Source organism: Balaenoptera physalus, assembly GCF_965194825.1.
Source record: "Balaenoptera physalus genome assembly, chromosome: 14".
Classification (NCBI taxonomy): domain Eukaryota; kingdom Metazoa; phylum Chordata; class Mammalia; order Artiodactyla; family Balaenopteridae; genus Balaenoptera; species Balaenoptera physalus.
In genome coordinates, this window is record NC_138893.1 from 10,476,004 (window position 1) to 10,498,259 (window position 22,256).

The 22,256-nt window shown below is 41.7% G+C and overlaps 1 protein-coding gene across 4 annotated transcripts in view; it reads left to right on the forward strand.

Annotated features, from left to right (window-relative positions):
* The first annotated feature begins 3,500 nt into the window (after window positions 1-3,500).
* Window positions 3,501-22,256, forward strand: part of B3GALNT2 (beta-1,3-N-acetylgalactosaminyltransferase 2) — a 51,415-nt gene continuing 32,659 nt past the window's right edge. Inside the window, exons 1-3 of one of the 4 annotated variants that reach the window (XM_082423134.1) lie at window positions 3,501-3,868; window positions 15,308-15,455; window positions 20,843-20,943. In XM_082423134.1, coding sequence (XP_082279260.1) covers window positions 3,757-3,868; window positions 15,308-15,455; window positions 20,843-20,943 — 361 coding nt within the window. In that variant the 5' untranslated portion in view covers window positions 3,501-3,756. The remainder of the gene's footprint in view (window positions 3,869-15,307; window positions 15,456-20,842; window positions 20,944-22,256) is intronic. The other 3 variants (XM_082423133.1, XM_082423132.1, XM_082423131.1) reach the window with 3 other exon arrangements.

A 22,256-nucleotide genomic window follows, 5' to 3' on the forward strand; every position in this document is an offset into this window, starting at 1 on the left:
CATTCCCCAGTCCTAACTTTCTTAAGGTCCTACCAGACTGCTTGCATTTCCCTAACTGCCATGTCATCACTGTCTCGGGGTTGTCTTTATTATTTATTTATTTTTGCCTAGGATGCTCTTGAATGCCCTTCCCACCCTCTGGTCCCTTTTATTTCAATCCGGCAGCCACTCCGTGGGGTGGGTCAGATAACTCCTCCTTTGTGCTGCCATCCTTCTCTGTGATTCCTTTCTCATAGCCCTTCTCACACTTAATGGCAATCAGAGTGACCAACCACCCTTGGTTTGCCTCTCCCTAATTCTAATTCTCTGTTAACTTGTTCACTCCACAGACTGTTTACATTATCTCTGGGTTTTACATTTTTTATTCTTTCCATTATACGGATTGCGATCTTTACCCACTAACGTTTTTCAGGTGGTAAGAGATAACAAGTAGGTGGAATGATGACTGATGATCCTATCAACAGTTGATACAGGCAGCTCCCACTGTGGTGAGAGATGAAGATGCTAAAAAGGCCTGTCAGGTGCCAGTGAAGTTTCCTTCATAGGTTAAATCGTCTTGGTAATTGGAAGGAACATTGTGATTAGTTAATATATTAGGATGGTTTTCTTTATTCCTCCCTTTAGTGCTCCTTGTAATTCTGAACAGTTGTTTAAATACTGCTATTTAATACTGCAACCTGCCCCATGTCAGTCCCACATTCCCAATTCCCGTACCCTGCTCTACTTTTCGTATTTTCTGTAGCAATTACCATCTTCCACGTGCCAGTAAAATGTATTTATTATATCTATAGTCTGTAGTCTGCCCCTGCTGCCACCATCACAGGACAAGGACCTTTGTTTTGTTCATCAATTTATCCCAAGCACCTACAAAAATGCCTGGCACATAATAGGAGCTCCATAAGTATCTGATGAATTAATAGATCTGCCTAAATTGGGGATTATTCCTCTTTTGGGGTTAACTCATTATAAACCTTTAATCACAAAATGAAAATTTTAGGATTTCAAGAGAGGCATTTTAATACTTTTCTTGAGGATAAAAAACAGGACACCCTTAGTGACAACCAATAATTACTTTCTTGACAATTTCTTTACTTGAAATGTAGAAAGCAGGTTAGCATAGTTTCTAAACAAAGAAGAACTTCTAACAGGGAGTATGTAGACATTACGTATTCTTCTTCCTTATTGCAATATGTAAGCATTCTGGGAAAAGGGCACACGGATCTTGGGGACATTTGCTCAGGAGCCACAAAGATCACAGCCTACTAATTCCATGTTTCCCACAAGAATGACAAATTGTTCTTCATTGTCTTCAGGGTATTCAGGGGCCATGGAGAATACGTAGGGGCCCTGAAGACTCCCAAAACTGTTTACAAACAGTATTGTTTCTCATATTGGCATAACATACTGCCACAGCCGACAGCCGCCTCTAAGATGACCCCCAATCACCCTTGCCTCCTGGTATTCACAACCTTCTGTGGTCCCTCCCACAGTGAATCAGGGCTGGTCTGTGTTGACTGCAGAAGTGACAGTGTGTGTCTTCCAAGCATTCATCATAAAAGGCATTGCACCATCTCCGCCGGTCTCTTGGGTCTCCACCTCTTGGGGAAGCAAGTCGCCATGGTGTGGGGACTCTAAAGCAGCTCATTGGAGGGACTTCCCTAGTGGTCCAGTGGGTAGGACTCTGAGCTCCCAATGCAGGGGGCCCGGGTTCGATCCCTGGTCGGGGAACTAGATCCTGCATGCATGCTGCATCGCAGAGTTCGCATGCTGCAACTAAGAAGCCCGAATGCCACAACTAAAGATCCCACATGCTGCAACTAAGACCTACATGCTGCAGCCAAAATAAATAAATAATACATATTTTTTAAAATAATAAAGCAGCTCACTGGAGAGACCTACTTAGAGAGGAACTTAAAGAGGCGGAAAGGCAGTACCAACTTGCCAGCCACGGAAGTGAGCCACTTAGGAAGTGGATTCTCCAGCACCAGTCAAGACTTCAGATGACTACAGCCCCAGCTGACATCTGCCTGCAACTTTATGGGAGACCCTGAACAAAAATTTAGCTCTCCAATTCCTGGCCCACAGAAATTGTGAGACATAATAAATGATTATTGTCGTTTTAAGAGTTTGGGAGTAATTTGTTAGGTAGCAATAGATAACCAATGAATATACAAATCCCTTTAAAGGGGAAAAATTACTTCTGACCCCATATTAATTAAATTATTTTTATTATTTTACTTGAACAGTATAAACTCTTTAGGCTTACAGCTTTTATACAAGTATAAGAAATTTTAAAATTAAATATAATACAGGCCATATTACAAAACAATCAAATAAAAAGTAATTTTAATTTTTGCTGAAATTAAATTGCCACTCGAGGGGACTATGACGGTGCCTAAGACGTCTCCTCCTGGACTGTTCAGTGACTTGAACCAATTACCCTTTTTTCCTTAAGCCTGTTTGAAGTGGATTTTCTGTGGCTTTCAACCAAGACTTTCCCCAACAATCTAGTTAACTTCTGTTTCCACAATTTGGGAAAACTTAAAAAGCAAATAAACGGAACACCACAAGCCAGGCGCTCATTTTCCTCCTCTCCTCCGTCTTAACATCGGTACCTTGACCGTCTCGCCCCTTCACCCACACGGCCTCAACCAGGGCACTCGTGCGTTTGGCCACAGGCGGGTGCGAGGGTTCAAGTCCTCGGGCCAGTGGGCAGTACTTTATCCTTAAGGAGCGCTGCAGGGGTCCTGCCCACAGGTGCTTCGGAGCCCGCGTCCTCTCGGCCCTCCCGGCTCACGTCCTGTAGCAGGTGTGCGTGCGCCTCGTTCTACTCGCAACTTTCCAGCGCTGGTTGGACACCCGGGCACGTGAAATTTTACCCTCGATTGGACCGTCGCTGTGGTACTCCACAGCTTGATCCCCTGGGCGCGGTCTTACTCATCCTGAGTTGCTAGAGGACAGGACCGGGCAAAGAGCCGGGTACACACTGCACCAGAACTAATATACTCGATGATTCACAGCTGAAGGCAACTGGGCTGCCTCGCCCCGATCTCCGGCGTCCGCAAGAGCCCATCTCCCACACAAGGCTAGCATTCGGCATAAGGAAGCTCCTGCGTGATTTTAAAAAGCCTTCCCTTAGATCTCCCTTTCAATCTTGGGCAATCAGCACCTTCCATCTCAGCTGTGTTTCCCTCCCGGGTGGGGGCGGCCCTGAAGCGCGGGGTCGCCCGGCACTACCTCCTTTCGGCCGCCGGGGGGCAGTAGACGTCGAAAAAGGTTGCGCATGCTCTGTGTGGGGCCTCGCGCTCTGCCTCCGCAACCGCCGAGTGACGGAGGCGAGTGCGTGCGGTTATGGGAAGTGTGGTTTTCCAGTCACTGGATCACTGGGGCACTCCCTGCTTGATCCCAGAGCGGGACTTCAGCTCCCGGCTGGCCGACGAGAGCGGGAGGGGACGCGAGGGAAGGGGGCGGGGCGAGCGAGAGAAAAGGTGGGCGGGGCCGGGGGGGAGGCCAAGGGGAGGGGGCGGGGCTCCGCCCGGCTGAGCCGCTGCCGCTGGTGGTCTGAGGAAGCCGAGGCGCGGGGCCCGAAGCCGAGAGGAACCTGGACGGCGTCGGGCGCGAGGGTGGGCGTCCCCGGAGTCGTAGCGCGGGAGTCGGCCGCCGGCACTCGGCCTCCCTTCTTGCAGGTTCCCTCCGGGGACGCGGGAGAGCCCGGAGCGCGGCGGGGGTGCGAGGTGGAGCAGGCGGGGGCGGCCAATGCGAAACTGGCTGGTGCTGCTGTGCCCGTGTGTGCTCGGGGCCGCGCTGCACCTCTGGCTGCGGCTGCGCTCCCCGCCGCCCGCCCGCGCCTCGGGGGCCGGCCGGGCAGGTGAGGTCCTGGGGCCGGGCGGGGCGGGGCGGGCCGGGCGGCCGCGAGCTGGGGGGAGGTCGGCTCCGAGCCTCCCGGCGGCTTCCTTCGCGGAGCTCCGCCGGGAGTCCCGGGCGGGGGGAGGCCCGACACGACGGTCCGCCGATGAAACAAACGGCCCTTTTCATCCTCGAGGCGTTAATATCTGGCAAACTTGAGGGCGCTTTTCTCGTTTCGCGTCTCGGCCGCTTCTCACCTCCCCGCGTTTCTTAATGGCCACAAAGCCGGTGCCCGCGACTGCAAGCCTTCCGGCTGTCCCCAGGCCTGGCCCGAGTCTCCCGGCGCCTGCCCGCCTGCCCGGGGAGCAAAGCCCCGCGTGTCCTTCAGCCGCAAGCGGCAGCTGCTCACGCCCGGGGTCGGACTACCAGGTTGCTTTCTTCCTCCCCAGGTGTTGGTCTTATTCGGTCAAGACTTTTGAGGTCTTCGGGCCGTGGATCACGTTTGTGCGTGTTTTAAAAGGTGGCTGGGTTTTTCTTTTAAGGAATAACTTTGCTTTGAGAGTATACTGTACTTTGTGTTCCTTGAAAACTATGATGTAAGTCGGTTGAACAGATCGAGGCATGGCTGCGAGTGGAGTTGTTCCTGGGAACTTGGTTTGCAAACGCCTGCGAGTGAAATATACACGAAAATATCAAGTTCTTTAATGGTCTTCCCCATTTGCTCTAAAAGTTATTCTCTCGTGGGAAAGAAACCTTTGTTCATGTTCACATCACAGCCTGAGAAATAGAATGCTGTGCCCACAGCCCAGGGGGTTTTCTGTTGTTGTTAATGAATTCCACCGCTCTTAAGACGTCTTCAGGTTTCCCTTTTTTTCTTGTCTTCTTTTTTAAGGGCTTGCCCTAGGACGTGTAATGAAGCCTAGAAGGCTGTTTTAAAGATGAGGTAATAGTCGTTTTTGGTTTTTAACTACGTTGGGAGTTTTTTTCTTACCACTTCTCCCCAAGACAGTTGTTTTCTTATGCAATATTTTTAAGAATTAGAGTTGAATATTTGCAATTCTGAGATGGCTCTCTGCCTTAACTTAGAAGTAGAAAGTACAGAAACTAATTTGGCAATCCTCAAAGCAATCTCACTGTTATAATTGGAGTTCTTTATTCTGGTAACCGTCTCTTAAAATCCTTTTCTATTAGAGAAGCCACAAGTTCTTTGAAAAGGCTGTTTGTGTGACCTGAATGGAATTAAGATACTATTTAAATGATTTAATGAAAGTGCAGTGTTACAGGACATTTAACTTAACAGGTTAGGATTTTTTTTGTTTGTTTTGTTTTTTAGAGTCTTGTAAATGGAGCTGAGGAAAGTGCTATAGATATATAGTGCTCTGTAACACCTGTTGGGTTTTGCATTTCACAAGTTTCTTTTCTGTCTGATGAGTGAGCTCTACTGGAATTTACTTGTAGAGCATACTTAGGATATTTATGACCTAAATATCTTTTAGGGTCCATAAACAAGCGAAAACCGTACGTTCAAGCAGAAAACTTAGTAGGCCTCCCTGACAATTTCTTAGTTTTTTTAGATTTATTTTTTATGTTTTTATACAATTTTAAAAGGTTACTTTCCATTTACAGTTATTACAAAATATTGGCTCTGTTCCCTGTGTTGTACAACACATCCTTGAGCCTATCTTACACCCAGTAGTTTGTCCCTCTCACTCCTCCACCCCTATATTGCCCCTCCGCCCTCCACTGGTAACCACTAATTTGTTCTTTACATCTGTGAGCCTGCTGCTTTTTTGTTATATTCGCTGGTTTGTTATATCTTTTAGATTCCACGTGTAAGTGAGATCATACAGGATTTGTCCTTCTCTGACTTATTTCACTTACCATAATGCCCTCCAAATCCATCCATGTTGCTGCAAATGGCAAAACTTCTTTCTTTTTTAAGGCTGAGTAGTATTTCATCGTGTGTATATATATCACATCTTCTTTATCCATTCATCTGTTGATGGACACTTAGGTTGTTTCCATATCTTGGTAATTGTAAATAATGCTGCTGTGAACATTAGGGTGCATGTATCTTTTGGAATTAGTGTTTTTGGGTTTTTTTAGGTTATATACCTGGGAGTGGAATTGCTGGGCCATATGGTAGTTTTTTGAGGAATCTCCGTACTGTTTTCCACAGTGGCTGCACCAGTTTACATTCTTACCAACAGCGTACAAGGGTTCCCTTTTCTCCACATCCTCCCCAGTATTTGTGTTCTTTTTGATCATGGCCATTCTGACAGGTGTGAGGTGATGTCTCATTGTGGTTTTGATTTGCATTTCCCTGATGACTAGGGATGTTGAGCATCTTTTCATGTGCCTGTTGGTCATCTGCATTTCCTCTTTGGAAAAGTGTCTGTTCATTTCTTCTGCCCATTTTTTAATCGGGTTGTTTGTTTTTTTGATGTTGAGTTGTATGAGCTGTTTATATATGTTGGATGTTAATCACTCATCAGTCATATCATTTGCAAATATCTCCCATTTGGCAGGTTGTCTTCCTGTTTCTATTGGTGGTTTCCTTTGCTGTGCAAAAGCTTTTAAGTTTAATTAGGTCCCATTTGTTTAATTCTGCTTTTATTTCCTTTATCTTAGGAGATGGATCCAAAAGCGTATTGCTGCGATTTATGTCAAAGAGTGTTCTGCCAATTTTTTCCTCAAGGAATTTTATAGTATCCAGTTTTACATTTACATCTTTACTCCATTTTGAGTTTATTTTTGTATATGGTGTTAGAGAATGTTCTAATTTTATTTTTTTACATGTAGCAGTGCAGTTTTCCCAGCAGCACTTATTGAAGAGACTGTCTTTTCCCCATTGTCTATTCTTGCTTCCTTTGTCATAGATTAATGGACCATAAGTGTGTGGGTTTATTTCTGGGCTCTCTGTTCTGTTCCATTGACGTATGTGTCTGTTTTTGTGCCAGTACCATACCATTTCGATTACTGTAGCTTTGTAGTATAGTCTAAAGTCAGGGAGCCTGATTCCTCTAGCTCTGTTCTTCTTTCTCAAGATTGTTTTGTCTATTTGGGGTCTTTTGTGTTTCCATACACATTTTAAAATTATTTGTTCTAGTTCTGGAAGCTTTGTGGCTTCATGTCCAACCCTTTTGCCCTTTGCCTGTGTGCCTGGAGCCAGTCCCACCATGCTCACATTTTCTCCTGTAGTGCTCACAGCTCCCAGCCCCAGTGACATTCCCTTTCCCTGAGTCTGCACGGGGTCTCTTTTGTGCTTCCTTCCCCTCAGGTAGCCAGTCTTCCCCTGGGCCACTCCTGGAGGTGAGGGGGTTACCTCTTCCCAGTGTTTTTTATTCCTGTGGGGCTCACCTAAAAGTATTAAAAGTAACTTGGTAAAAAAAATGTTTCTTCTTTTTGAGATAAGTTTTTCCCCCTCCGTTAGTGTTTCAGTGATACAGTGATACCGTATCTGCTGTCCTGTGAGACCAGGCTAGATTAAGGAAACTAGGAAGTAGACCTTGGAAAGGGCAGGGCTATCGGTGAGGAGATCAGTACTAGTTGTGTAAATTAACTTTGACTTTAGATGGATATTGTGCATCTAGTCAAATAATAAATTAAATAGAGTATTTAATCTAAGTGAAACCTTGCAGAGTCCTAACTTTTGTTTTGCACTTTTGGTACTTTCAAAACTAAAAACAGTAGAAGCATCTTGATTGCTAAAATTTCCTACAAATTCTTTTCTCATTGTGTTGTCACCAGTTCAAACCAAAAAATTGGAGCATTTTTACATTTTAGCCCTTATCCCTTAAGCCTAGAGTGAGAGAGAAAACCTAAGACTTTGTTAAGTATTCTTCCCTTGAATTTACATTTAAAATTTTGTTTTTGTTCTCTTTTCTCTCCTGCCTCTTTGTCTGTTTTCAGTCTCATTAAGTCGTGGCAGTATTTTTCGAAAGGGAGATTTACCTCCCCTGAATGTTAAAAAAGGCCCTCTGACTTGCAGTTGATTCTACAAATGTTTGAGAGCCTCCTCTGTGCCAACTCCTGTTGTAGGTGTGGGATTACAGCAGTAATCAAGATAAAGTCCCTGCCCTCATGCAGTTTACAGTTCAAAAGGGAAGGCAGAACATAAGAAAATAATTATTAAATATCATAGGGGAGAGTGATAAGTGTGGTGACAAAAATAAAGCAGTGTAAGAGGATAGAGAATGATGTGCTGCTGTTTTAAATAGAGAGGTCAGGGGCTTCCCTGGTGGCGCAGTGGTTAAGAATCCACCTGCCAGTCCAGGGCACACGGGTTTGAGCCCTGGTCCGGGAAGATCCCACATGCCGCGGAGCAACTAAGCCCGTGCGCCACAACTACTGAGCCTGCGCTCTAGAGCCCGCGAGCCACAGCTACTGAGCCCACACACCTAGAGCCCGAGCTCCGCAACAAGAGAAGCCACCGCAATGAGAAGCCTGTGCACCGCAACGGAAGAGTAGCCCCCGCTCGCTGCAGCTGGAGAAAGCCCGCGCGCAGCAACAAAGACCCAACGGAGCCAAAAATAAATAAATTTATAAATAAATCAGTAGAGAGGTCAGGGGAGGCCGCTCTAAAGAGGTCATAGTTGGGCAGGAACCTGAATGCATGAATGAAGTGTGTCAGTTGTGTTAGTACGTGGTAGTATTCTAATGTAGTAGCTCACCTTGAACAGGTGAAACCCAGTCAGGGAGAACAGCTGGTGAAGAGCCAGCAGATCTCCTGTTGTGAAATCCGGCGCAGCTAGGGGGTGAGGAGAGGAAAATGGAGGTGGAGACAGCCATTTGGGCTAGGGAATAAAGATACAGGATATCTCAATGATAACGTATTGATTTGGGGTTATGCCTTAGCAGGAATTATTTAATAGTTAATTTAGAAGAATGATGTGCCAAAAGAGGCTTCTCTTTCTAGGATATTTTGAAAGAAGGAAACCAAAGAGAAAGGAAAGAAACGGATCCATTCAACAAATGCTTGGAGCAGTAGGTATTGAGTCCCTGCTCTCAAGGTGCTGGCAGTTTGTTAAATGGAAACCGACATGGGGCAAGCAGAAGGTCAAAGACAAATTGAGCTTGCTTTGCAGTTTCGCCTAGGGCTGCCTCGTCCAAAATGATCGCTATATGCTAATCTGGTCTCTGTGCTTCAGTTTCCTTATTTATAAAATGATGACCTCACGGGGTTATTGTGAAGATTCAGTTAATGAAACACCCAGAACAGTGCCTGATTCCTCGTGAGCACTCTGAACTTTAGAGAGGAATGGTAGTGTGGAGGTGGCTGATGTCCTTGCTGGTGAGGTGTTTGGGGAGGGATCTGAAATTGGTGAGAGCACGCTGGTAGTGTGTATAGTGATTGTCCTTATCAGTAGATATGTGGTGAACTTGCATGTTTTCTTCATTTTCAAGATTCCTGCCTGTTTGTGGTTGGTGTCATGTGAGACATGCACATGAGAATGGAAATTTTAGTCTGATTTTTAAGAATCTTTGGGCTTATTTTGAGCAGTCAGTTTTGGAGTCTTTAATAAACTTTTGGATGTCCACTTTCAGTGCAGAGTCTAGCAGGTTGCCAGACTCTCAGGATCTACCACGTATTAAAGAAGAGAAATGGTCATTGCCTTCAGGGAGCTTGTGTGGGGTTTTAATTATTCTTGACAGTATGAAGATTTGTTTATTGCTATATATTTGCCATCTAAAGCAGTGAACATCGGAGGTGCTCAGTTACTTGAAGGAATGAATCAAGAGGAGAAAACTGGGAAAGTATGAATGAGTTTGTCACCTATAGATCGTTCACATTCCATGATTTACATTTTTTTCTTATAAAAGTAAAATTTTTTATAGAAAAGCTTTGAAATTATTTTTTAAAAAGGAAAGAAAAATGATCTATACTGGCCAATTTTTGAATGTATCAATACATATAAAACATGGTCGGGGGAATTATTTAGTATTAAAAAATTTTTTTTGATATATAATGTACATTCAGAAAAGTGCACGTAAATGTGAGCTTGATGTAGTTTCACAAACTGAATCACCCAGCTAATCAGCACCCAAATTAAAAACAGAAAAACTACCAACACCTTAGAAGCTTCCTTTATGCTCCCTTCTTATCGCTGCCAGAAGTGGTACCCATGATCCTGATCTTTAGTGGCAGAGATTTGCCTGCTTTGTACTTTATATAAATGGAACCAAATAGTATGTACATAGTTCTTACAACCTGCTTATCTTACTTAATAAGATGTAGAACAGCATTTAATGAAATGTTTAAAACAATTTTAATGGCTGTATAGTATTCTAGCATATAGATACACCATAATTTATGTAACTGATGCCTCATTTGTGCATTCATGTATTTTGCAGTTTTTCACTATTAAGAAACGACACTGTGATGAATAGAGATCTTTTAGTGCATCACTGATTATTTCCTTAGCCTATATTCTTAGCCAAGGACAAAAGTTATACAATTCTGAGGTATTTGATGTATATTGGCAAAATTTCCTGCAGAATACTATACCAAATTACATTCCTTTTAGCAGCATAGGAGAGTAGCCATTTCCTTGAAATAACTACCTCTATCAAAACATCAGTCATTTGGGTATTATCATTTAAGAAAATATTTGTCAGTTTGAATGTAGGAGAAAACTGGTGTCTTATTATTGTTGTAATTCAAACTTCTAGTGAAGTTGAACCGTTTTTTATAGGTTTGTTGGCTATTTGCATTTCTTTTTCTGTAAATTATCTTTGTTCTTTGTCTCATATTCACTTCTTAGTTTTTTTGTTGTTGTTTTTGTTTCCTGTTTTCAGACACCAGAATCAAACTAGGTACCCTGTACTTGCAACATTGAGCAGAGGATGATGAAAGTGTAGCAGGGGAACTGGAAAGCTGGGCAGCATTCTTACACAGCATCCACTTTGAGGAGTTTTTGTTTGTTGGTTTGTTTGTTGGTTTGTTTAATCTTGGCTGTGCCACGTGGCTTGCGGGATCACGGTTCCCCAACCAGGGATCGAACCTGGGCCACAGCAGTGAAAGCGGCGAATCCTAACCACTAGACCACCAGGGAACTCCCCACTTTGAGTTTTGTACTGTGTGACACACTACTCACAGGTCTGTTGGACTGATTTACATTGATGGTATGTGGCAGAAGAAACAAGTATTTTTAAAAATTGAGATATAATTGACAAATTACATTAGTTTCAGGTGTGCAGCATAATGATTTGATACACGTATGTATTCTCTAATGATCACCACAGTATGTATAGTTAACATCTGTCACCACACACAGTTACAAATTTTTTTTTCCTGTGATGAGAACTTTTAAGACCCACTCTCTTTAGCAACATTTAAATACAATACAGTTGTTTGGTTTTTTTTTTGGCGGGGGGGTCATGCCTTGCAGCTTGCGGGATCTCAGTTCCCCAAACAGGGATTGAACTCGGGCCACGGCAGTGAAAGCCCAGAATCCTAACCACTGGACCGCCAGGGAATTCCCTGCAATACCATATTGTTAACTATTGTCACCATGCTGTACGTTACATCCGCATGACTTATTTATTTTATAACTGGAAGTTTGTACCTTTTGACCCCTTTTACCCATTATGCCTACCCTCTAGACCCAGCCTCTGGCAAACACCACTGTGTTCTCTGTATTTATGAGTTTGGTGTTTTGTTTTAGATTCCACATATGAATGAGTTCATATGGTATCAGCCTGTCTTTGTGTGACTTATTTCGCTTAGCGTAATGCCCTCAGGGTCTGTCCATGTGGTTGCAAATGGCAAGATTTCCTTCTTTTTTATGGCTGAATAATATTCCATTGTGTATAAAGAACACATTTTCTTTATTCATTCATCCATCAGTGGACACTTAGGTTACTGCCATGTCTTGGCTGTTGTAAATAGTGCTGCAGCAAACACCCCCATGTTCACTATCATGCATATCATCCCCATTCATATGTCTTTTCTAGTGAATGTTTTCATTTCCTTCAGGTAAATACCCAGAAGTGGTTTTGCTGGATCATATGGTAGTTCTATTTTTAATTTTTTGAGGAACCTCCATACTGTTTTTCATTTTTTAGTGGCTGCATCTATTTACTTTCACACCAACAGTGCATGAGGGTTGCCTTTTCTCCACCTTCTTGCCAACACTTGTTATTTCTTATCTTTTTCATAATAGGCATTCTAAGAGGTGTGGTGATGCTTCATAGTGGTTTTGATTTGCATTTCCCTGATGATTAGTGATTTTGAGCACCTTTTCACGTACCTGATGGCAGTCTGCATGTCTTCTTTGGAAAAATGTCTATTCAGATCCTCTGCCCAATTTTAAATGGGATTCTTTGTTTTTTGGTATTGGGTTGTATGAGTTCTTTATATATCTTGGATATTAATCAGATATATGATTTGTAAATATCTTCTCCTATTTGGCAGGTTGCCTTTTCATTTTGTTGATGGTTTCCTTTGCTGTGCAGAAGCTTTTTAGTTTGATGTAGTCTCACTTACTTATTTTTGCTTTTGTTGCCTTTGCTTTCAGTGTCAAATCTAAAAAAATTATTGCCAAGACCAATGTCAAGGAACTTACTGCCTATGTTTTCTTATAGGAGTTTTATGGTGTCAGGTCTTACATTCAAGTTTTTAATCCATTTTCAGTTGATTTTTGTATATGGCGTAAGTTAGTGGTTCAGTTTCATGCTTTTGCACGTGGCTGTCCAGTTTTCCCAACGTCATTTATTTAAGAGATTGTCCTTTCCCCGCTGTACATTCTTGGCTCCTTTGTTGTAAATGGATTGACCATATACGCGTGGGTTTATTTCTGGGCTCTCTATTCTGTTTCGTTGATCTGTTTGTCTGTTTTAATGCCAGTACTGTAGCTTCATAATATGGTTTGAAACCAGGAAGCATGGTGTTTCCAGCTTTGTTCTTCTTTCTCTAGATTGCTTTGGCTTTTCGAGGTCTTTGTGGTTCCATACAAATTTTAGGATTTTTTTTTTTTCTATTTCTGAAAAATGCCATTGGAATTTTGATAGAGATTGCACTGTATCTGTAGATTGCTTTAGCTAGTATGGACATTTTAACAATATTAATTCTTCTGATCAGCAAGCGTGGAATATCTTTTGTTTCTGTATTCTTCGATTTATTTCATCAATGTCTTATACTTTTCAGTGTACAGGTCTTTTACCTCCTTGGTTAAATTTATTCCTAGGTATTTATTCTTTTTGATGTGATTGAAATTGGGAGTTTTATTAATTTCTCTTTCTGATTGTTTATTACTGTGTAGAAATACAGCTGATTTTTGTATATTGTTTATGGATCCTGTAACTTTACTGAATTTGTTTATCAGTTCTAACAGTTTTTTGGTCAAGTCTTTAAAAACCTATTTTTCAATATTTCTGGAGGTAGAAGTTCTCTAAAAGGCCAGAATCTGCCATGTACTTCTCTTCTGCAAGAAAAAGAGAAGTGCATGTAAAAAGTAACACAGTTCAGTAGAAGCAGCTAAGATGTGGATGAGAAGCAGAGAGGATTGGCAGTGGCAGAGAGAGGTGGAATAAGATTAAAGTACTTTTCAGCGATAATCCATGAGGTTTTCGCATACCACATGGTTATCTTCGTGTCTATTTATGTATTTATTTTTAGAAAAATCTCATGGAGAAGTCTGGGAGAAACTATTAGGATAGCCTTGTAGGTCCAGGTGAAAGGTAAGAATTTGAACTGAAGCTGCGACTAGAATTAATGATAAAGAGAGAAATTTGAGAAAAATTTTAAGAAGATTTTGTCATCAAGAAAAGGTTAAATGATGTTTCATGTAATCCATCTCTAAAAGATTTATTTTGATTACCTGTCAAAAATAAGGTAGTGATGTTTGGCATTTAAAGGGATGTTTCAGTTATTTTGAAATTTTACTTTTGTGCAGCAACCTTGTTTTCTCATGAAGTCAGATAAATGAGGCATTTCGGATGCATATAATTTTTGCTCTTCTAATCTTTTAAAGCTTTTTAATCTTTTGAGAAGACATTTTGAAACAGATGAAATAGAGTATCTAAAGACTGTTTTCTGTATCAGCTTTCTCTGATTAGGAAACTGAGGCACGAGGATTTAAGAAACTTCTTACTGATACTGTGCAGCATGTTGGCTGTAGAATCAATGTCAGATATGTCTGGTTACTGCATTTTCCTCACTCCTGTCTATAAAGTGTACTTACCGCTAATATTTCTCTGTGAAAAAGTAGGGGGAGGGACTAGGTTGTCGTTGCCAATTTTACATAAGCATTTAAATTATTCTCCCTTGAAGAAATATCAACATGTCTTTGTTGTCTTTTGAATACCTGGATTCTATGGCATATAAAAACATTTCATTTAATACAGTAAAGCTCTCTGGCCTGCAGAAATTTATTTTTGGAAACATTGTGGGATCAGTTTCGACCATGAAGAAAGAGATGAAATGGGATCCCTAATGAGAGCTATATATTAGCTTGTAGCTCCCAAGCTTTGAAACTGGTGATGAAAAACAGGGACAAAGTATCTTTCCCTCTGTCTTTCTCTAAGGACAGTTTTTTGGGGTGGGGGTGGTGTGCGTCTTGTGGGATCTTGGTTCCCTGACCAGGGATTGAACCGGGGCCACAGCAGTGAAAGCCTGGAATTCTAACCACTGGGCCACCAGGGAACTCCCTCTAAGGACATATTTTAAAAATGTAATCCTGTCCATTAAATATGATAGTAAAAAATGACTTGTCCCTTGATTTTTTTTTTTTTTTTTAACTAGAAACGTTTTCCCTCCTTCATCCTTTGCACTATTCAAGTGATAAATGTTTGCTGGCTGTAGAATTTATTGGCATGAATAAGAGTTCTGATTCTTTCCAGCATGGTAGTCCTTCAGCTTTATCTCCCAAACTTAATAACTAATATTCATGTAGGACTTCGCCTTTGACAGCACATTTGTTGTTGTTGTTAGTTGCCATTGAATGCCCACTCTTTGCCTGCTACCAAACCAGAACCTTTATACACATTATATCATTTAATTTTTACAACTCTATGAGAAGTATTATTACACCCATTTCTACTTGAGGAAACTGAGGCTCAAGGAGTTAAATAACTTTTATAACTAAAATAAAAAGCCAGCATTTTATAATTGGCTCTTACTGCCTACTGTTGTATGGTTTATGCCACATTGACCTTCCAAACTGATTCTTATCAGAAACATCTTACTTGTATTGAAGAATTTACATATATACTTGGGTGAGCACGAATACATACATAGGTGTGGAAGCAAAAAGACTCTGCACCAAAATGTTAGTAGTGGTTATCTCTGGATGGTGAATTTTATGAGTGCTTTAGGTTTTTTATTCTTTGTATTTATTTGTATTTTCTGCAAATATGAACATATATTTATATTATCTTGTAATAAACATTTTTATGTTACATATTGAACTTAACAGTAATTGAGAAATGACATTTCTAATTTACTATTGCTTATTTCTAGATTGGTTGGCCTTACTTCCCCAGTGGAAATCTAGTCATTATGATGTGGTAGTTGGTGTGCTGTCAGCCCGCAATAACCATGAACTTCGCAATGTGATAAGAAGCACCTGGCTGAAGCATTTAGTACAACACCCAGCACTAAGTCAACGGTACGTTTCTTTTTTTTGTTTTTTTGTTTTTTGGCTGCATTGGGTCTTCATTGCTGCACGTGGGCTTTCTCCAGTTGTGGCGAGCGGGGGCTACTCTTTGTTGCAGTGCGCAGGCTTCTCATTGCAGTGGCTTCTCTTGTTGCGGAGCACGGGCTCCAGGTGTGCAGGCTTCAGTAGTTGCAGTGCATGGGCTCAGTAGTTGTGGCACGCAGGCTCAGTAGTTGTGGCGCACGGGCTTAGTTGCTCCGCGGCGTGTGGGATCTTCCCGGACCAGGGCTCGAATCCGTGTCCCCTGCATTGGCAGGCAGATTCTTAACCAGTGCGCCACCAGGGAAGCCCCAACGGTAGGTTTCTTGGGTTCACACCTTGCATGACGTATTGAATAAGTGTTCTGAAAAATCTCTTCTTGGAGAGTCAGAGATGTTAATTCAGATATGTGACCTCTTTTCCTCAGAGAAATGACTATTTCATTTTGCTTTTCCTCCACATAGTTGAGCCCAAAAAGTAAATTTAACAAAGATTTTAAGCCAGAAGAGATATACTTAATTTTTTTCAATTCTGTATCATTTGGTTGTGTGTGATCTGCGGTTTGTACAGTTTGCCATACTCTTTTTCCCGACCACCCTTCCAGGCCTGAGCTTCGGTAGCACGTCACATGTTGACATTAGATGGCTCGGTTGTTGGTTAGGAACCCAAGGTCTTAGTCTTCTCAGGGAAAGCAGCCTCTGAAGATTATATAGTGAGGGGCTAGTGGAAGCGAAGCATGGAAGTTTGGACTTCTAGTGATGTGACGATTCTTCTCTGCTTATGCAAAGTCACTGATAAGCAGAGAAGGCCCTCAGGATTGCATTCAGCTGGCACGCTTGTGACTGAGTAGCTATACGAGGGAATCGCAATTGTGAATTTTCTTGTCACCAGTAGTGAACATTTATAGATTTCCTATCTTACTCATAGCAGCTTTCATTCCTTTTCAAGACAGGTTTCTCTAGTTCAGGATCGCAGTGATAATAGAACCTATTACCCAGCAAGTGAAAAAAAGGCCCCGGAGTCATCACTGCCATCAGAACCACCTTGAAAACCTGCACTTCCTCTAGCCTTTCCCATCTCAGAAAATAATGACCCATCTCTTGCAGTTGCTCAGATGAAAACTTTGGTGTCTGAGCTGTGAGTGGAGGAGTGAGTCCCCCTTGTGGGGTCTGTAAGGGTCGCTCCAGCACGGCAATGGGAATTACACTGGGAGAAGCATCGGAAGTGAAAGGATCTGTCATACTCACAGGTCCTAGAGATGGAGGCCTGGCACACCACACGGGGGGCCAAATGGGAAGAGGGTCCAAGGAGCGGGCTCACCGAAGCAGGCGGGGAGCCAAGAGAGAGTGACGACCCGTGGGCAGGTGTCTTTACTTGGGGTCAGGGTGGAGTGTACAAGCAAAAGGCATGAGGGATTTCATTGTTGGGTTTGAATGTCACGAGGTCACTGTCAGGGGAGGGCAAGAAGGGGAACTTGTGGCAGGGACCAGCCTTGTCACCCGAGTGGACCTGGTCATCTGGGCGGGATGCTCCAGCCTGTTTGTGGGGATATTGAGGCGTCAGGAAAATATGAGGTTTTTACAATTTACAGTACAGTGTTATCTTGATCCTTCTTTGTCGCATATGCCACATCGGATCCATTAGCATATCTTCTCGGCACTACCTTACATTGTATCCAGAATCCAACTTCTCAACGCCTTTACCACAACTATCAGAACCACCGTCCTGGTCTAGACCCCATTACCCCTCACCTAGACTATTGCAGAAGCCTCCATATCTGAATTTCCTGCTTCCACCTTTGATCTCCTGTGTTTTATTTTCCATACAGTAGCCAGAGTGATCCTTTTAAAATTAGTCAAATCATGTCAATTTTCTGTTCATACTCCTCCACTGACTTCTCTTCTTGCTCAGAGTGAAATCCCAGGTCTTTACTGTGGTCTTTGACCTTATCTACATCTACTTCCCTGCCCTGGCCACCTCACTGGGCTTCAGTACCCTAAATGTGCTCCTGCCTCAGGGCCTTTGCACTTGCTGTTCCCCCTGCCTGTACCATTCCTCCACTGCATGTCCTCATGGCTCACTTCCTCACTTTCTTCAGGTCTCTGTTGAGATATCATAGCACTATTCCAACTCTGTCTTCCCTTACTTGACTTTATTTTTCTTTGTAATACATATCACCAACTAGCATGTTTATTATATTTAGTTGTATATTTATAAATTGTTTGTCTTTCCCCACTTGACTATGTTTTATGATCATAGGGGCTTCAGCTTTTTTCATTGATGTATTTCCAGCACCTTGAACCTAACTTGGCACAGAGTAAGACACTCAAAAACTATTGAGGGAATGACTCAGAGCTAAATATAACGAGTAGAATTAACATTCAGGCATTCACCAGTAATTTATTTGTTATCATAGTATTCTTACTTTAAATTTAGAAGCTTGTTGATTTGTTTTATAAAAATGATGGGATACCTATATAAAAATAGATATTAGCCAGAAACTTCTTCCTGGGGCAGAGTAATTTTGTGGATCTAGTAAAACTATTGAAGATAGCTTAAAAAAGCAAATTTGGTAAATATCTGCAATAATTTAACACATTTATTCATTTCTGTTTATACTTTAATTCTAAATGCTAGTTGTTTATAAAAGGTATTCTGCCTTAATTGGCCATTCGTAAAAGAAAGCATTTGCATTTCTGTGGTTATGGCTTACTTTCAGGTCTTGCATTTCACTGGAGGCAGACTCCACATATATTTCAAGGACGCTATTTAATTAAAAGCCTTTGTAGTGAAGCTGTAAGTTGTCAATTTCACAATTATTTATTAAGTATTCTCTGTATACAGGTAGTATATACTATGTATAGTAGAATACATAGATAAATACCTATAGCCTGAGTCTTTATGGGGGCTTGGAGTTTAGTAGAAGGAAATAGATGTAATAGTGTAATAAAATGTTATATGTGCTGTGAATTAAATAGATACAAAATAGGTTGGAGTGTTTGGGAAATTCCATACAGTTCTGTGTAGCTGGAGTGCAGAGATTATGGGGTAGGGAGTATATGTGTTTGTGGGTGAGTGTGAGAGAGAGCACTTAGGGAAGGAAAGAGAGGCAGAGAGAGCAAGATTATCATATAAAAAGGAAAGAAGGGAGGGCTTATAACTGTTACAACTGTTAGAGGTAGGCAGTGACCAGATTGTGCAGAACAACGTGTTGAGAGTTCAGGGGGCCGGTGAGACCTATTTAGCTCAGCCCCTTAGCAGTCCTTGTCTAAAGTGGTGACCTTTTAAGGAAATACGGTAATTGGCATGTAGAACGAGGACGAGGACTCTAGGATGGTTGCTAGCTTTCTAACTTGGAGAATAATGAAATCATCAATCAAGACAAAATGTATTGATACTAGATGAGAAGAGCAGGTTTCTTAGGGAAGGAGCTTAGTTGTGATTTGTTGAGTTTGAGGTATCTGCAGGTACCTGTGCTGGTAAATGTTTATTCACTGGCTCTCTGAAGAAAAGCATGCTTATATGTATGTATATGTTTATTATAAATTTTATTGATATAAAGACTGGAGCACATAATTGACAGATAATAGGTATATAATGATGCTCTCTATTATAACTTCCATATTGATTCTCAGAATGCATCATTGTTTGCCAGACTTCTGTATCTATAACCAACCTGTGGCTGCTGTTGATGAGAGTGTAGTTCTGACATGAATATTTCCTTTAAAGATTAAGACTAAAGTGACAACTAAGGTATGTGACAGAACTCTACTCTTAGTCAATGAAGTGACTTCCTTGCTGAATCCGATGATAGGTTTTGAACAGTGGAAGAGTATTTCCTCAATTTTTTGTACTATTCACAATGGAATGGCCACAAACATGTCACATTTTTAAGTTTGATCTGCAATACTAACATTTTCTCCATCACTTGTAAGTCTAGACAATCAACAGAAGAATAAATCAAACCCTTACTTGTAGTGCTTGCCAGTTTCCATGCTGTAAGTGTTTCCACCGTGGCCAGTTTCAAGCAACTAATGTGATGTCTCTGAACACAGAGTTGGGGAAGAAAGGCAGTGGTGCACCATTATAATATCCCCACTATACAGATACAATGGATACATATAACCTCAGAGATGATAGAGAAATAAGTAAGAAATGATGAATTTGAGCATGTATTTCCTTTGTTTTTAATATAATGTATTTAATTGTAAGTTTATAAATTTAATTTTTAATAAAAGCTGTGCTTAATAACCAGCTCACAAAATTCTTGAAAATTTTGCAATTGGCCCTCATGACCCAGTAGGAGCAGGCTGTAGCACACAGCTGTCTGTGGGCCGTCTAGGTGAAGACGTACGATGAATTCATGGATCTTTTCCTTAGAAGTTGGGTCTAAACTAGAGATGCTAATTCAGGAATCATTCCCAGGCTGGTTGAAGCCTTGTGGATAGAAATTGTCCAGGGAGAGCAAGTGAAAGAGTGAGTCGAGTGAGAAGCGATCCCAGGGCAAAGCCCTGGGGTGATATCCACTCTAATGGATGAGCTGGGCAGGAAGAGCCAGGGAACCCACTGAGCAGGGCCACGTGGAGAAAGAAGAGAGCTTTCTAAGGAGACCTGCATTGTCGAGCCCCAGAGAAGCCAAGTAGGGAAGGGTTGAAGAGTGTCTGTTGACTGAACAGCAGATTGCTAGTTGTATTGGTGGTAGACGTCTCGGTGGAAGTGGTGGGTACTGAAGCTAAAATTTCTGTTTTATAAAATGTGTGGGAAATGAGAAACCAGAGGCTGCAATTTTAGATGTTCCTTTGTAGGACTTCACTGTAAAGGAAATGATGGGGACAAGGACGGATAGTAGGTGGGTAGAAATTAATGTCAGGCTTCATTGTATTTATAATGTGTAGGGAAGGAGCCATGGGTTACAGGTGGCTAGTGAAGCAAGGTCTAGAAGAGGAGAAGTCCTCTTCTGGGATAGAAAGACTACTCAAGCAAAAGGAACACTCTGTGAAATAGAAGAAAGCGAGTGAAGGAGATTGCAGGTATAGATGTGTTTTTAGGTGTGGGCATGAGAAGTTGACTTTACCGTAGTTTGCTGTTAAATGGCATGAGCATTCGCTGGTGGCCAGGCCGAACGTACTCACGCTTGCTTTAATGTAGTCCTGCAGTAGAGGGCTTACACATAAGTCACTTGGTAGTTAGTGACTCCTAGTTTTCCTGTTCCCCCTTTTTGCTAGACTAGAAGAATTAAGTTAGTATTAATCCTAATAAATACTTGTGTCTCAAAGTAAAAGCTCTGCAATGGGCATGAGGAAACGTGCATGTGCAAGGTGAAGATCAGTAACTGATGTTAATGCCAACACATCTCTCAGTGTGCTTGTGAAGTTCATAATAGGTGCTCATGGCTGTGAGGTGCCTGTGGAAGACAGGGAAGATCCTTATTCCTGCAAACTACTCAACATCACGAATCCAGGTAAGTCTTCTTTTTCCTCAGCCTTACGACTGCTGTATACACTGGTCTTCCCTTACCCACGCGGGATACATTCCAAGACCCCCCGTGGATGCCTGAAATCCTGCTAGAACCAAGCCCTGTGTATACCGTGTTTTTTCCTGTTCAATCGTACCGATGATAAAGTTTAATTTATAAATTAGGCACAGTAAGAGATTAATAACAGTAAGTAATAATAAGATAAGACAATTACAACAACATACTATACTAAAATTTATGTGAATATGGTCTCTCTCTCTCAAAATATCTTACTGTACAAATTTAATGCCTTTTCCATTTAACTAAGCACTTTTCCCGCATGTAGTCATAACTTTGGCCGTTTGAAGTGTGACAGCAAAATTAGCACAAATTTCTTTTTCCTTGTTTACAATTTCACAGATAGAATATTTGTTCTTGCGGTAGATCTTAGCAATGTCAGCATATGATTTTTTTCTCCTTATTAAGTGGAGAACTTTTACCCGTTCACTTGAAGGAAGCACTTCATGGCTTCTCTTTAGCATATCTGAATTGCCAGCACCACCACTCTTGCGCTTTGGGGCCTTATTTAAGTAAAATAAGGGTGACGTGAACACAAGCACTGTGATGCCTCGAAGGTCGATCTGACAACTGAGGTGGCTACTAAGTGACTCACGGGTGGGACGTGCTGGACAAAGGGATGAGTCACATCCCAGGCAGGACGGCGATGGATGGCATGAAATTTCATCATGCTGCTCAGGACAGCATGCAGTTCAAAACTTAGGAATTATTTCTGGAATTTTCCATTTAATATTTTTGGACCACAGTTAACTGTGGGTAACTGAAAAGGAAAACCGCAGATGGCAGGTGGGGGAGGGGGGATTACTGCACAGGTTTGATGTTGAGGAAGAGTTGTTGAGCTGAATAGTACCGTGGTCTGCTTTTAGCGGACTAAAATCAAACTTGCCTCAAAATGTAGCTTTCATCCTTCCTGACAGACTAACCACTCTGGGCATCTGTGAAGATTCTTCATAGATAGATATGTAATTTTAGGATCCAGGAGAGTTTATTTTTCAGTATGATTCAAACGCATCTGGAAATTCCTTAAGCATAGACAAATCCTGAGTTACTGAAGTATAAACTTAAGGAAAACTGCTGATTTCACCAGCCTGCTGAGTTATAATAGCCTTGATACAAATATTGTGACTCAACTTTCTCTAAGAATTATTGCCTAAGCTTCTGCAAAAGAAACAAATAGTAAAAAAAATTAAAAACACAAGTAATATTTTTTTATTCCTTACAGTTAAAATTTTGTGGTAGTT